The sequence below is a fragment of the Amblyomma americanum genome, chromosome 2, assembly GCF_052857255.1.
Source record: "Amblyomma americanum isolate KBUSLIRL-KWMA chromosome 2, ASM5285725v1, whole genome shotgun sequence".
NCBI lineage: Eukaryota > Metazoa > Arthropoda > Arachnida > Ixodida > Ixodidae > Amblyomma > Amblyomma americanum.
The window spans coordinates 188541016-188555961 of NC_135498.1; the positions used below are offsets into that span (position 1 = coordinate 188541016).

Sequence of the window (14946 nt, forward strand, 5' to 3'; positions counted from 1 at the left end):
AGCATTGTGCCCTCATCATAAAGATCTCCAAGAATGTGCCAACATACTCGTTGTGATACTCGTTGTGATACTCGTTGTCTGGCAGTCCCTTTAACGAAAGGCCTACAGAAAGGCAACAGGCACCTTATGAAGGATGCACCTAAAAAATAGTAGAATTAAAGAAGATATACACGATATGTGCGCAGTGCTGCACACTTGAGAGCTTTTTTTTACCTCAACATAATTGATGCACTTTCAATTCATTTTAAATGCATGATGCAGAGATGAGATACCAGTCAGTTTTGTTCGAGTTCAGCTTGAAATAAAAACTTGTAAACCCACTCCGGACCATGTCAGATGCCATGACACCCGAGGCTGTATTTACTGGCCATTATGAAACCAGTCACACAGTTTTTCACCCTAGCTGCCTTTATGCAGCACATCTGCCCCAACTCTAGCAATTCGTGATAAAAGCAATGCATTGACCAAGTCCTTACGAGTAGCTGCGAGGTGGGACATTGTAGGATGGCTGGTACTGCCCGCTCGGATCCACGTCCTTCCATTCAGGGCACTCATATGTGCCAGCCTTACTGCGGTACTCACATGCCCGCAATAGGTGGTCCTTCCTTAGGGCACTGGAACACGAGAGACAAACAGCCAAGAAAGATTTCTCAGCGTTAATTTTTCGAAAACTAAAACAACAACATGGGTTTAAGTAGGCCCAACAACTGCAAGGAGACTTTCCTACAGAGCCACTGGTCACAATGCTCGACGTGCAGGTCGAATCGTCACTCAGATTAATGGCAAGGAACTCGTGCTGTGCAGTCGGTCAAACAAAATTTAATATATTTCAAAATTACCAGAAGGTAGACAGGAGGACAAAATTGGGAAAAGGTGCAAGTGAACAAGGATGGAACAAAGAGCGAAGTGAAAGGCACGCGAGCCCTATTTGTGACGCACAAAAAATACAAAATGCAACCCTGTATTTTCAAGACACCGAGATTGGAATTAAAAATTGCCATAAATCCTTTCCTTTTGCTCCCTTTGAGAGAGACTCAAAATGGATGACTCTTGAGCAGGCATAGGCCAAAGAAAGAAGCACCTGTACCCACGTTTCCAGGATGCTGGTTCATCCATGTCACTGGAATTCCCACCACTGCTTGCTGCAACAGCGACCTTTGTATTCAAAAGTACATCTAAAACCACCAACACTCTCACACAAAGCTTCTAGTCGATTCCCCGACTAAAGGTCACAAAAACACCTGCACCCTTCAATAACGTCCCTGCTGTGTGACGGGCTTGGCTTCCCAACAGAAACTGCAGGCGGGCTCAATGGTGGGTTTAACAGGTGGCAAAGGAGCCTGTCTCGTGCCCTCCTCCCACTGTGTTCGTGTATTACTTCATGTTACCTGATCTGATTTAAATTTCCTGACACTCCAATTAAGCACTGAATACAGCTTCTGTCAGCTGAACATCAATTCCTTTGTTTTACTACCGAGCCATGCTGACATGAAAAAAAAAAAAACAATGACCATCCATTCTGATTCCATTAGTGGAAAGAAACATTTAATTTGACATCCTTTGAGGGCTTCAGCTGAAGTAGCTTTCACAGCCTTCATGTTTACAACCATGCAGTGTTTAGCAGGAAACTGTTAACCAGTGCATAGACATCCCACTTGAGACAGCACTTCGCTGGAGAGCTTGGCATAAACTGCTGTATATTATCATGCCAAAATTCTTTGCTCTTGTGTGCATTTGAGCAATAACATACATGCAACACAATCAATAGACGATGAATATGTGTTTGCAAGCAGAGGCTGACACTGCTCCAAACTAAACGATCACATTGTCTCACATAGCAGAGTAAGCGCAAGAAACACTTCATGTTTAAAACGAAACAGCCTCAATGAACACTTTCACAGTGCATGCCTGGGCTCGCCAGCGCACATGAATTCATTTTTTCGTATGGAGAAAAGCACGACTAATGTGACGGACACCGTCATCGGCAGCTCTGGTTATGTCCTTAGCAAGGCCACTCTTACCCAACATTCTCATATCTGCCAGACTTTCATTGAAATCGTCCGCTGTTCATCACTGAAATCAGCCACCTATAGATCACAAGCGATTAAAAAACTGCAGCCTATCCACAAGAATTAATGGCAAGACCACACATGCACAGCAATAGTAAATTGCCTAAGGAAATTGAAGCTGCATGTGCAAGCATTTGTGTCCTGCCTTTATTGCATATGGTCAATATCACCTCACTATCACCCGTGCAAATGACTTCACTTATAAGAGCAGATATCAGAGAAAGGAGCCGAAGTCTCGTGACCTCAGGAACACTGGCACCAAAGTGCACTCCGCTGCCACCGACAACTAATGCGCGAGCACGTGAATGAGGAGAGTGAAAACAAAACAAAATGCATGCACTGCACAGGCTGCTGGACCAGTTGGCGAACGATCATCGCAAGGAAGATTTTGCACGAGAAAGACAGGACACCGCTTGCAGTTGTCTGCATTTTTCTCTCCTATATGTTCTGTCTGTTTGCTCACAGTGCATTGCAAGGAAACTTTGCACAATTATTTCCACCTTCATCTTACGTATCATCACATACTGATCACAAGCTGAAAGTGGTGATCCCACATTGCCGAATCTGCTTTCGCATTATTTCCTTGGCTCCTCTTACTGCGGATGGCTTCCATCACCGATGCCCCAAATTTCTAGAAAGTCACCACCGATTTCATGTGCCCCTCCTCTTTCCAGACAGAAGCGAAATAAAGGATTCACATATGACTGCCCAAGTGCCATTGCAAATGCCCCTTGCATTTTAGAATGCTACAAACACTGAGAGGAAAGAGACAGAACAAATTGAGGGTAATTTTTATCAGATAGGCAAACGGCATCAACCTGTTGTTTCGTTTAGTGGCATAATTTTGGCCACATCGGAATTTTCCAATGCACACTAACAACAAGGGCCTCAACCATTTCGCCTCCATCGAAATGCCACGGCCAGGGTCGAACCCGTATCTTCTTAAGTCAGCAGCTGAGCCACCACGGCGGCTTTCACTAATGGTACACTGGACAACTGCTTGGTCATTTACATAGCTGCTGTGGCCCGCTTCATTTTAGGACACGCATGAAAGGCAGCACATGTCAGCACGCTTTGCCTTTCCTTGGCACAGAACAGTTATTTGCCCAATGCATAGGTAGGCCTATGAAGCGCTACCATTTCTTATGGGTGCGTGACGAGTATTTGGTTCTGTCCCTCGGTCTTCAATTTACATTGCACGACCAGACCCAGTTAGATTTGGTGACCTTAACTTCGCACACTCGCAGTCACACTGCCTATCGTTTGTGCGCCCTGACTACCATTAGAACAGCTTAATTTCGCGCTACACATTAGCACACCGGTGGCAGCTTTGTCTCTGCGCTCAAGCACGAGGGCTACAAATTGGCTCTCTCCTCCTCTCCACAGACGAGCACTGGAGCGAGAGACTCCAACGGGTTCTTCTGACAGACAGTGTGCCAGCACTGCGCACCCACACAGCAGGCGAGGAAGGATCGCAGACTGCGCTCGTTTCCCGCATGTTGACATCGCATGCGCATTACGCCGCCCATTACGAAGCCCCACGAACTGGTCCCGTTTTTTCAGTTCTACTGGTATGTTTGAAAATTAATGTAAAGCGGCATCCTGCCCTCATCACGCATTGCATACTTTTCACCGTCGAAATTTTCTCATCGGGGTGCCGAAGACTGTGAAACGCAACGGCCAAACAGGGGAGAAAACGCCAAGTTTGTCGTTCACGCTGGCCTTAACTGCTGGAAGGGAAGCCCCAAAACACCGAAAATATCGCAAACCTGGTCGTTTTGCCGCCCATCAATACCCCACAACTACAAGCTGGAGAGAACCCACACGGAGAGACCAAGGGACTGGCCGACAGACAAGGCAGCGTTTCCAATTTTGACACTCGAGTGACCTCGTCCCTTTGGCTTTACCCACGCACGCGGAGCCCTTATTGGTGAACTCAAAGCTCATAAATGTTGAAACATATACAAACCAACAAGTTCTTCCACACATCCTGACTGTAGTGCTTAGAAGGCGCTATATCCTGACCACAACCGGTCGTGCTCCTCGCAGACGCGCAGTCAACAAGAGCGTGGGAACCGCGAACGAAACACCCGCGAAAAGGTGCTTCGCGCGAGCCTCTCCGAAGTGAAACGAATTATTACGATCACCTGCTCACTTTCTTGTCATTATTTGATTTTTGTTTGAAAGAAAAAATCCAAACTGTCGCCAACATTCTTTTTTCCAAATGTTGAAGCTCCCGGCAGCACAAGGGGGCGCTGCGTGGTTTAGGGATAGTTAAAGGTTAAAGGAACAGAGAGAGCTTTGTGGAAAACAGGGATGCTGACGAAATCGGCACTAGAAACATACCGGACCTTTAAACAGGAAATTGTCAAAGAAAATATCTATGATAATTGTAGGGGAAGTTCTTTGTTGTTTGAGGCCAGGACTGGAGTTTTGCGGACTAAGAAGTATAGAGTCAGGTACCAGGAGATAGACACTTTGTGCATTGCGTGCGGAGAGGAGGAGGAAACGGCTGAACACTTGATACTTTTCTGTAAAGGGCTTCACCCTACAGTGGAAGGCAGCGGGGCTGACTTACCCAAGGCATTGGGGTTTAGGGATAGTGAAGGGAAAGTGGATTTTAAGAGGTTAGAAGTAACCAAGCGAAGGTTATCTGATTGGTGGCTAAAAGCAAGACAGGAGTAAAATTTCACAAGACATGGCTAGGTGGCTTGAGCCACCGCCCGATGTAAAGGGTTCAGCCGTATCCATCCATCCATCCATCCATAGTGAAGGGAAAGTGGATTTTAAGAGGTTAGAAGTAACCAAGCGAAGGTTATCTGATTGGTGGCTAAAAGCAAGACAGGAGTAAAATTTCACAAGACATGGCTAGGTGGCTTAAGCCACCGCCCGATGTAAAGGGTTCAGCCGTATCCATCTATCCATCCATCCAAGTGGATTTTAAGAGGTTAGAAGTAACCAAGCGAAGGTTATCTGATTGGTGGCTAAAAGCAAGACAGGAGTAAAATTTCACAAGACATGACTAGGTGGCTTAAGCCACCGCCCGATGTAAAGGGTTCAGCCGTATCCATCTATCCATCCATCCAAGTGGATTTTAAGAGGTTAGAAGTAACCAAGCGAAGGTTATCTGATTGGTGGCTAAAAGCAAGACAGGAGTAAAATTTCACAAGACATGACTAGGTGGCTTAAGCCACCGCCCGATGTAAAGGGTTCAGTCGTATCCATCTATCCATCCATCCAAGTGGATTTTAAGAGGTTAGAAGTAACCAAGCGAAGGTTATCTGATTGGTGGCTAAAAGCAAGACAGGAGTAAAATTTCACAAGACATGGCTAGGTGGCTTGAGCCACCGCCCGATGTAAAGGGTTCAGCCGTATCCATCCATCCATCCAAGAAATTGTCAAAGAAAATATCTCTGATAATTGTAGGGGAGCTCTTTGTTGTTTGAGGCCAGGGGGGTAAAGCGCGGTGAGGAGGTTGTGGATGGATGGATGGATGGATGGATGGATGGATGGATGGATGGATGGATGGATGGATAGATGGATGGATGGATACGGCTGAACCCTTTACATCGGGCGGTGGCTCAAGCCACCTAGCCATGTCTTGTGAAATTTTACTCCTGTCTTGTTTTTAGCCACCAATCAGATAACCTTCGCTTGGTTACTTCTAACCTCTTAAAATCCACTTTCCCTTCACTATCCTTAAACCCCAATGCCTTGGGTGTGTCAGCCCTGCTGCTTTCCACTGTAGGGTGAAGCCCTTTACAGAAAAGTATCAAGTGTTCAGCCGTTTCCTCCTCCTCTCCGCACGCAATGCACAAAGTGTCTATCTCCTGGTACCTGACTCTATACGTCTTAGTCCGCAGAACTCCAGTCCTGGCCTCAAACAACAAAGAGCTTCCCCTACAATTATCATAGATATTTTCTTTTACAACTTCCTGTTTAAAGGTCCGGTATGTTCCCAGTGCCGATTTCGTCAGCATCCCTGTTTTCCACAAAGCTCTCTGTGTTTAACCTTTTTCTTTACCGATAATTGCTGATTTGCCCCCTTACTGCTGTCCAGATATTTGCTTGTCAATTTTCTAGTTCGCTTTCTCCATTTCGTGTCAACATTCTTTATATACAGGTATCTGAAAACTTTCCTAGCCCACCGCTTTTCCTCCATCCTTCTCAATCGTTCCTGAAATGCTATCTTACTGCTAGCCTCTCTGCTCTCGAAAGACGCAGAGGAGAAAGAAATAAAGAGAAAAAGAAAAACGCTTTGTCCCCTGCCGCCCAGCGAGCTTGCGCGGGAGGCCAGCCCGGGGGAAAAAAAGGAATAACGAGGGGAGGGAGGGCATCCGGGCCCTCAAAGCAACAATAACAGACTTTGGCGGAGTCCCGGAGCAGATAAGAATCATAGATGCATGTACTGCCCGTGCCGCCGGCCAAAACGAGCAAACAAATAAACAATAAATTCAGACAGGGCAGGAGACGTTCCAGGAGCGTCTTCGGTACGAATAGTGAAGGCGGAATCAGCGGCGCAGTTAGCTTAACTACACACACGTGCACTGTGCATAAAACACACACACAAAAGAAAAAGAAAAAAGGCGGCAAAACATACGAGTTCGCGAAAGTGTCCTGTGGGGGGGTAAAGGTGAATGGCAGGAGCATTTAATCAAGGGTTCTTGGTTCTTCAATTGCACCCCGCTCGACAAGGTGGTACGTCGAACTGGGAAGACAGGGGTGGGGGATGAATTAAGAGCTTTGTGTAAGCGGACGGGCAGCGAAGCTTGAAAAAGATGCCGCTGGCGACAAACGACCGAGGTTTGACGCGCCGGCACTCCTAAGGTCAGCACTGGCTCTGAAAGGGGCGATGGAGGTCAATAAACCCGGACTTTCATTAATGCCGTGAGGAATTGTTACAAATTTGTAAATAAAGTATACGACTCCCGTTGCTCTCTTTGTTGTGGAACCCACCCTGTAGGACTGTGAACTTAATTGCATCAAATGGGTCGTTTTTCTCATTAATATATGTGTTTTGACAAGGGGATGATGGGTAGGAATAAGATATTTACTTATGCAAGAGTGACTAGCTATGCGCAAAAATTTCCGTGTTTCAATTTTCAAAACTGCGAACTTTGACCGCAGCGTCCCGGACAAATAATTCCAACTAATAATTGGTTTTGGGGGAAAGGAAATGGCGCAGTATCTGTCTCATATATCGTTGGACACCTGAACCGCGCCGTAAGGGATGGGATAAAGGAGGGAATGAAGGAAGAAAGGAAGAAGAGGTGCCGTAGTGGAGGGCTCCGGAATAATTTCGACCACCTGGGGATCTTTAACGTGCACTGACATCGCACAGCACACGGGCGCCTTGGCGTTTTTCCTCCATAAAAACGCAGCCGCCGCGGTCGGGTTCGAACCCGGGAACTCCGGATCAGTAGTCGAGCGCCCTAACCACTGAGCCACCGCGGCGGGTTAATTCCAACTCCCGACCGCGTTTTTAAATTCATTCTAAACGGGGTACGTGTTTACTGGTACCTGCAGTGGTCGGCTGCGCAACTATATATATAAGCTATCGCGTGCAGCTGTCATATTATAAAAGAAAATCCGCACAAAACAAAAATTACGCAGCAACGGGCTGTGGCGAATGATTGCGCGCAATATTTTTTCGCGGGTTAGTGAAACGAACAGTTTTGTTTTAAATCACGAGAGTTGTATCAAAAGCCTTTATATGTCGTCATTAATTACGATAGGTACGACGACACAGTGAATAGGAGTTTATATAGACTGTCGTCCTTCAAAGACCCAATGCTTTTCTCCTCCAAAACGTCGTGCAGAAAAAAACCGGACCGCCAAATTTTGACTCGGTTGTACGAAATTTCTGCACTAACGAAAGCCATGAGTGTAGTCTCCTGCATGTAGAGAATGTATAGAATACAAGGAAAAATTATAATATGTATGCTCTAGGTCAGGTTCATAGTCCTACAGCACTCGATTGTAAATGCGGGCACTCGACGGAGCGCTGATAGACGGGCGTGGTCACCTGTAGGCGCATTTGCGTGGCTTTGCATGGATAGTACGTGTTTAACCTCTCAGGTCTGCAAAAGCTGTATCGGGTCCGCCAGGCAGTGGCGATTATAATAAATGCACAACGAAGCGCGCCGTTCGAGCGCACTAAAATAATACACCAGCAGTTCAAGGATATCATATATAATAAAAATATAGAAACGCGCATGCAGTGTGTGAAAGCGCGGCGCATCAGGCGCGCTTTTTGAACCCGCGCGCGCTGTCAAAAACGTGGGGAATTCCGAGAAAAATCTAAGGAAAATATCTCTTCCCAACCAAACATGACGTCATTAAAAATCACGTAACCATGACGTCACGTGACGTTTTAAGCGTGACGTCACATTTTGTTTGACCAATCAGCGTTTCCAGCCCACCTGCCCGCAAACGCTTGTGATATGAGTGCGCTCATGAATGAGTGTACCGACCTATGGATGCAAAGGCTGGCTTGGAATGGCCGAGTTAATTCGACGACAGCAACAGTAGCAAGCCTGTGTAAGTTAAAATACAAAAGAGCGTAAATCTTGAGGCGCCAGAGTTTGCGCGGTTCCTTTGGCTCGGGGCAGCTCGCACGAGCTAGGGTGTCACTCCCTCGAGAATAGCAAGGACCAAAGAAAGAGGCGAGTCACGACACGAGCGCTTTTCCCTAGCAGCTCACACCAGAAAAGCTGAGCACCAGGCCGGAGGAAATCTTGCACCCGTACCCGGCGGCACAGGGGATCAAACCCAGCACCTCCCGAACAACTGTAACCGCGCAAACACTTTCTTCTGGGAAACTCACCCATCTTGCCATCGTGTTGAAACACTTTCTACGGCATCAACTTGAACGTTTGTCGTCACCTGTAAACTGAGCATAGCCGATAGCGATCGACGGACACTCTGACCCTCGTCAACTACAATGCGCGCCTGCTGTTATTGCCACCATCGAGCTCAGTTTGCCCTAATAAACAAGTTCTGTTTTGTTTGTTTGTTTGTATTAAGATTTACGTCAGCGTTCTGCACAGCACACGGGCGCCTTAGCGTTTTTCCTCCATAAAAACGCAGCCGCCGCGGTTCGAACCCGACCGCGGCGGCTGCGTTTTTATGGAGGGGGTTCGAACCGCGGCGGCTGCGTTTTTATGGAGGAAAAACGCTAAGGCGCCCGTGTGCTGTGCGATGTCAGTGCACGTTAAAGATCCCCAGGTGGTCGAAATTATTTCGGAGCCCTCCACTACGGCACCTCCTTCTTCCTTTCCTCTTTCACTCCCTCCCTTATCCCTTCCCTTACGGCGCGGTTCAGGTGTCCAACGATATATGAGACAGATACTGCGCCATTTCCTTTCCCGCAAAAAAAAAACAATTAAAAAAAAGTTCTGCTTTGAGTGCTGTCATCACTCCGTGGCTAAATTGTGCGGTGTTAACTACAGCAGGAGTTTGGCAGCCAAGATATGCATAGAGCCACTCTAGCGACCTCGTCGTCTCGCATCTGTATCTTCCTCCATGCCTAGCCACCATATCCAAGATGTACACTTTCGACACTGCATGTAATCTTAGAGTTTCTGAATTACCCGCGGTTAGGTATCATCATCATAAGTAAATGTGGCGCCACAAACCTGAACAAAGTGCAAGGGCCGCAAGTTTCGAGTGACGGTATGTTTTTTTGGTGCGATCAGCTGTTGAAACGCATGCGGTGCGGCGCGGTGTTCCTGCAACTGCCGTATGGCGGCCGTCACAAGTTTTATCCGATTTGTGCCGCCTTGCTGGCAGTGCCCGCTGTCCCGTGATATGCCCCACTACCGGTGGTTGGCAGGGCAGAGTCCGCGCGTGCGGAATTTCGTGGCTGATGCCTGCCGGTGGGTGCAGCAGTCTTCGCACCCCGCGAAGTTTCAGATATCGCAGCTGCTGCTGCTGCTGCAGCGAACGACGTTCCCGTGCTTTCCGCACAGCGGGCCACTTCCTTGAGAGGAGCTCGGCCGGGAGAGGATCAATCCGGCTGCGACGGTGCGTGCAGCTGCCCCTAGACTTCCTGAAAGTACATTGCTGACCATTCCAGTAGCTGTCTCAACTACATGCATGCGAGCATGGTGATGATAGCAGCCATGAAAGTTTCCTGCTCAGATGGCAGAAGGGTGACCATGTTGGAGTACCATGTTGACATTTGTTTGCATGAAGACCCATTTCATAGCAACACTGAAAGCTTTACTGAAACTGCTCTTTTTGAGGCTTCTTTGGGCTGAAAAGCTAGTGCGACCATCGATTAGCTCAAGAATACAAAAGGCAAATCCATAGATTTACACTTTACAGAGGAACTCTTCTGAATTTTGCTTTCCTTGGGAATGAAGAAGTAATGGTGATTACTGTTCTGTGCCACCCCAAACAAGTGAACAAATTCCAGGGGCTAGCTGGATCATACGATGACGCATTCCATGCCATATTTTTATTTATTTATTTTTAGGTAATGCAGAATTCTTCCTTTAAGGCAGGACAGAAAGAGGGGAAATGTACTCCTGACTGGGCCCTGTCCCACCGTTCTCATTGGCCAGCAGGTTTTAGGTTACGACGCATTGTGTAGAAAGTCTTGTGTACAGCCTCGGGGAGTGTTCTGAGTCATATGAGGCTGGAAATAGGCATGTTTCTTTTTTTCTATCCTTGTTGTGTGCTTGTCTGTGCATTGCACATTTTAGTGCTTCATTACACCAGGAGTATACTCAAGGAGTGGATCTTTTCCACTCAAAGCAGTGCTGAAGATTTTTGTCTTTCTACCTTCCACCTCACTACTCCTTTTCACCAGTGACAAAGCATCCACATGCAGAGGGGCCCAAGGTGCGGGTGACCGATTTTGGGTCGGGCCGACTTGAACCTCACAGAGGATACAGTGCTTTTTCAAGGACCAGTGCCAAGCACACAGTGGGCTGTGCACTGAAGACCCCCTGTGCCGTTTTGCAGGGGGGTTGCATCTGCCACTGGCGAGCAATGCTGGCCCGGTGTGCACGGCGGTGCAGCCAACTGGGCTGGCGCCATGCATCCACTGACCGTGTGCAGGAGCACAGGGGCCCATACGCCACTCTGGGTGATGCAGATCTGGCCGTCTTTGAACGTCTACTGGGCCCCTCTGCCGTGCTCACAGACCCTGCAGACACAGAGACCTACAACATCGATTGGCTGCGCACCTGCCGAGGTGAATGTATTCATCGACACTTTTCTCTGTCACCCTCAGTGCATGTACAACCGGCTGACAACCGGAAGCCTTGTGATTCCTGGGACAGCTGAAGATAATTTTAACTACAGGCAATGAAATGCACACATCATCTCTAAGCGGTGAGATCCCCTGCCGTTTGTCAAAACTCAACTAGAAAATTGCCAATATTGTTGCAGACTGCAAGGCGATGCATTTGCAGTATTCACTGCTTCATATTATATAGAGGGTTTCTTGATTGTGTGAAGGGCATCTTGCGTCTCCGGTTAGGTTTCTTTCATTCATGAGCTTCAGAAGGAGGGCACGAAAAATCACATTTTAGTATTACACAAGTACTTAAAAGACTATTTATTTGATAGCATCTGCCTTGCCTCAGTCGGTGACATAGTTTATATTTAAGGTTGCATACATAATAGGACCCTTTATTATTCTTACAATGAAATTGTTAAAAATTTCAATACCACCCACCATGTGAATGATATCAAGATATGCTTGAAGTCATATAACATTGCCATTTGTGCACAGAAGGTTCAGCTCACAATAAGTGGATCATCTGGAAATTAGTGGGGTCTCACAAGCGTGCTGTGGAATATCTTTCACCATCATAGACCATCTTCAAGATATCAGATATGATCCGCTATTTTGAACTCGAGCTTGCAGTCAACAGTTACATTGCACTGCCTTAAAGGACTATAGACAACAAATTTTTGCTTGCATCTTTTCTTCTTTCAAACGGTGCGTTAGACATTGCTATTCATGGAGCATCCTGTTGCATTCACCTAAAACCGCTAAATAATTTATAATTGGATTTCTTCCCTCATGCTGTTTTCACCTGGCGAATGATAGCTGTGACGTGCTATTGGTGTTTAGGTTATATGAGGCATGATAAATCTGCTATACAATTGCTGATGGGTCCTTTTTTTTGTAATTCCAGGTCTTCCAAAATGCTGGCTTAAGGGCTGTAGTGAATTAAAACTAAGTATCAGCAATTATATTACAGTTTTTCTAGTATATTTAGTGACATCAACACCAGCTACACATCACAGTCATTGTTCGGTTGATGACATTGAAACCGAAATAACAAAAGGTCATGGTATGAGAGAAGAAATTCAATTGAAAATTATTTAGTGTCATAGGCAATTACCACATGGTAATCCATGTATTTTAATGTCTAACAAACCATTTGAAAGAACACACGCATTAAAATTAGGTGTCTATAGTCCTTTAATGCAGAGTACAACCTGTGGTCACAAGTGATGCTCAGGAAAAAAATTCTTATTCATAACAGATTTATGTTTTCGCACGTGGCATTCCACAGCACCTATTGTTTAATACTGCTTACATATATTGTGACTAATGTTTCTTCTTTCTCAATAATTTAGCAGTAAACTGCTGTGTTACACCTTTTTTTTTTTTTTTTGCAAAATGCTTCACAGGATAGCCCCATTCAGCCTTGTGACGTAGCACCTCCTTCTGTGAATTCACATGCTTTTTGTTTAAATCAACAAAAAAAACTGATTGTGACCGTGATGTGCATGCAGGCTCAGCATCTGCCGTCCTTCTGCCACGCTCAACACAGGAGGTGTCCGCGATACTGAAGCACTGCCATGCAAGTCGACTGGCGGTCTGCCCACAGGGTGGCAACACAGGCCTGGTGGGTGGCAGCGTGCCAGTCTTCGACGAGATCGTCCTCTCCACTGCGCGCATGGCGCAGGTGGAGTCCGTTGACCCCTTCTCAGGTGGGCGCTTCTTGAGGTTGTTGTGAGCTGCGCAGGTGGGATTAGCTTTGTGTTACCTGGAACTATGGCACCATAGCAATGCTTCAGCAATAATTAGAGATGAGAATTTGTTGCCCAGGTCTGTAATCTACAGATCTATGCTCTCAGGCACTGGCACATTCCTTGTGCAGTTGGTGTCCTGATGAAGCAAATGCAGATGACCACGGCATCAGTTGAAATAAGGGATCCGATCGTGTGCAGAGATAAGGTTATGTACTTCACTGTTGGGGCGTGACTTGAGAAAGGGGTCCGAACACGCTGCCTGCTCGCCCTAAAGAACTGTGCCTTTGTTCCGGAAGCGGTGCCAGACATGGTGCTTGGCACAATGGCTTAGCGAATAATTATTGTATGGAGGCTTATATTAATGCACCTTATTGAACTACAAATAACCACCATGTTGAGGCAAAAATCTAAAGAAATTGGTGTCCCACAGTTTTATGCTTTTCTTGGTGAAGCAGCCTTTCTAATACCAGGGCAAAAAAGTGACAAAAATCATGTGATGTTTGACCAATTGCTTTTGCAAACATCTGCGTATTCGTTTTTAAAAGCTAACAAGTCAGGTCTAGATAAATAGATGAATCATCCAGGAACTACCATGCAAGTCACCTCTGCACAAGATCTGGCACCAAATATTTCTTCCCTTGTCGCTGCTAGAAGGTTTCAGAACTCCAGCCACCATGTTCAGAACTGAACCCTATTATCGTGATAGGATTAAGGCTCTTGTTCTGCAGAAAATGCAGCGGCAGCAGAGGTGTGAGCGAAAAATTTCTGGAGAAGCAACTGAGGGGGGAGCGCCTAGGTCACATGACTTTGCGGCATTATCACAACCTGCCCACCGGATTATGAGCAAACTGACCACCTTGGCAGGTGGCATTTATACTAATGATTGGTAATGAGAGGATGCTCAGGAAGAGCAACACTGGGTCGCACAAGCTCCACTGGTGGCAACACCTGCCATTGCAGGGCAGTGGCTCATCGTTTAACTGCAGCACCACTATGGTAGGAACGATAGGAGGACTTCCAGGGATCTATGAGTGTAAAGTCGGGAGTGACCAATTCCGTAAATATGGGCACTAAGCCACTAACACTATCGTGTGCTACCCTTAAGGCAGAGCTTAAGTGTCCCCTCCAATTTTTCTCGGGAATCATTAATAACCGCTATTCTTGGTCGTGCTGAAATCTCTTGCTTTCTTTTTATAGCATACCGCAAAATAGACATCATTGAAGGGGAAAAGAACCTTTAGGGCGGCTATTTTAAGTGGAGGTCGGAGTTTTTAGTTTTTATTTTTTGAAATTTGGCAAATTTTTTTGTTGTTGATTTCAGAACATGTTTTTCATTGTTCTGTGGTGAACACTACTTTTTGCTAGCGAATTATTATTTTTTTTTTTCACTGATAAAATTTGGCATTTCTGTATGCTTTTCTATAGTCACCTGGAGTTTCTTTTTTTTTGTGGGGGGGGGGGGGGGGGTCCTTTTGTGCGCACAAGCAGTCCATTTGTAATGCACAAATGTTTGTAGCTGTGCCTGTAGAAAGAAGTGCTGCATAATGAAGCCATCAGACAAGAACACAATTCAAAATTTGCTTCTAAAAACTGGGTTGTCATGTTATCATTGGTTTGTTATGGTGGGTTGAGCAAGAGAGTGGGACATCACGTGGTCTGTATGGTATTACAGCAATGTAATTAATGCTGTGCTATAGTAGTAGCCAGAACATGTCACTTTCATGATGCTTATGCACGGTTTTGCATCAGTGCCCTTAGGTGCAGTGGAGGAACCTACTTAACCATGTAAGCCACCGCGGTAGCTCAGTGGTTATGGTGCTTGGCTACTGACCCAAAAGACGCAGGTTCGATCCCGGCCACGGCGGTCGAATTTCGA

General features: G+C 46.3%; 2 protein-coding genes across 10 annotated transcripts in view; one reads left to right on the plus strand and one right to left on the minus strand.

The window, feature by feature from the left end:
* The window catches only part of LOC144122087 (abasic site processing protein HMCES-like), a 120292-nt gene extending 111261 nt beyond the window's left edge, over positions 1 to 9031 (minus strand). For 2 of the 8 annotated variants that reach the window (XR_013312801.1, XM_077655606.1), the window contains exons 1-2: positions 4039 to 4251; positions 477 to 614 (exon numbers count right to left, since the gene is read on the minus strand). Coding sequence is in view for 4 of the 8 variants with exons in the window: in XM_077655606.1 (XP_077511732.1) it covers positions 477 to 614; positions 4039 to 4058 (158 nt within the window). In the remaining 4 variants the exon portion in view is untranslated. Of the gene's footprint in view, positions 1 to 476; positions 615 to 1091; positions 1191 to 4038; positions 4308 to 8895 lie in introns of those variants that run through there. The other 6 variants (XM_077655607.1, XM_077655608.1, XR_013312799.1 and 3 more) reach the window with 5 other exon arrangements.
* A 507-nt stretch (positions 9032 to 9538) lies between these two features.
* LOC144122089 (D-2-hydroxyglutarate dehydrogenase, mitochondrial-like) overlaps positions 9539 to 14946 on the plus strand; it is a 31080-nt gene continuing 25672 nt past the window's right edge. Inside the window, exons 1-3 of one of the 2 annotated variants that reach the window (XM_077655609.1) lie at positions 9539 to 9743; positions 11040 to 11271; positions 12831 to 13028. In XM_077655609.1, the coding sequence (XP_077511735.1) occupies positions 11067 to 11271; positions 12831 to 13028 (403 nt within the window). In that variant the 5' untranslated portion in view covers positions 9539 to 9743; positions 11040 to 11066. Of the gene's footprint in view, positions 9744 to 9885; positions 10095 to 11039; positions 11272 to 12830; positions 13029 to 14946 lie in introns of those variants that run through there. The other variant, XM_077655610.1, reaches the window with a different exon arrangement.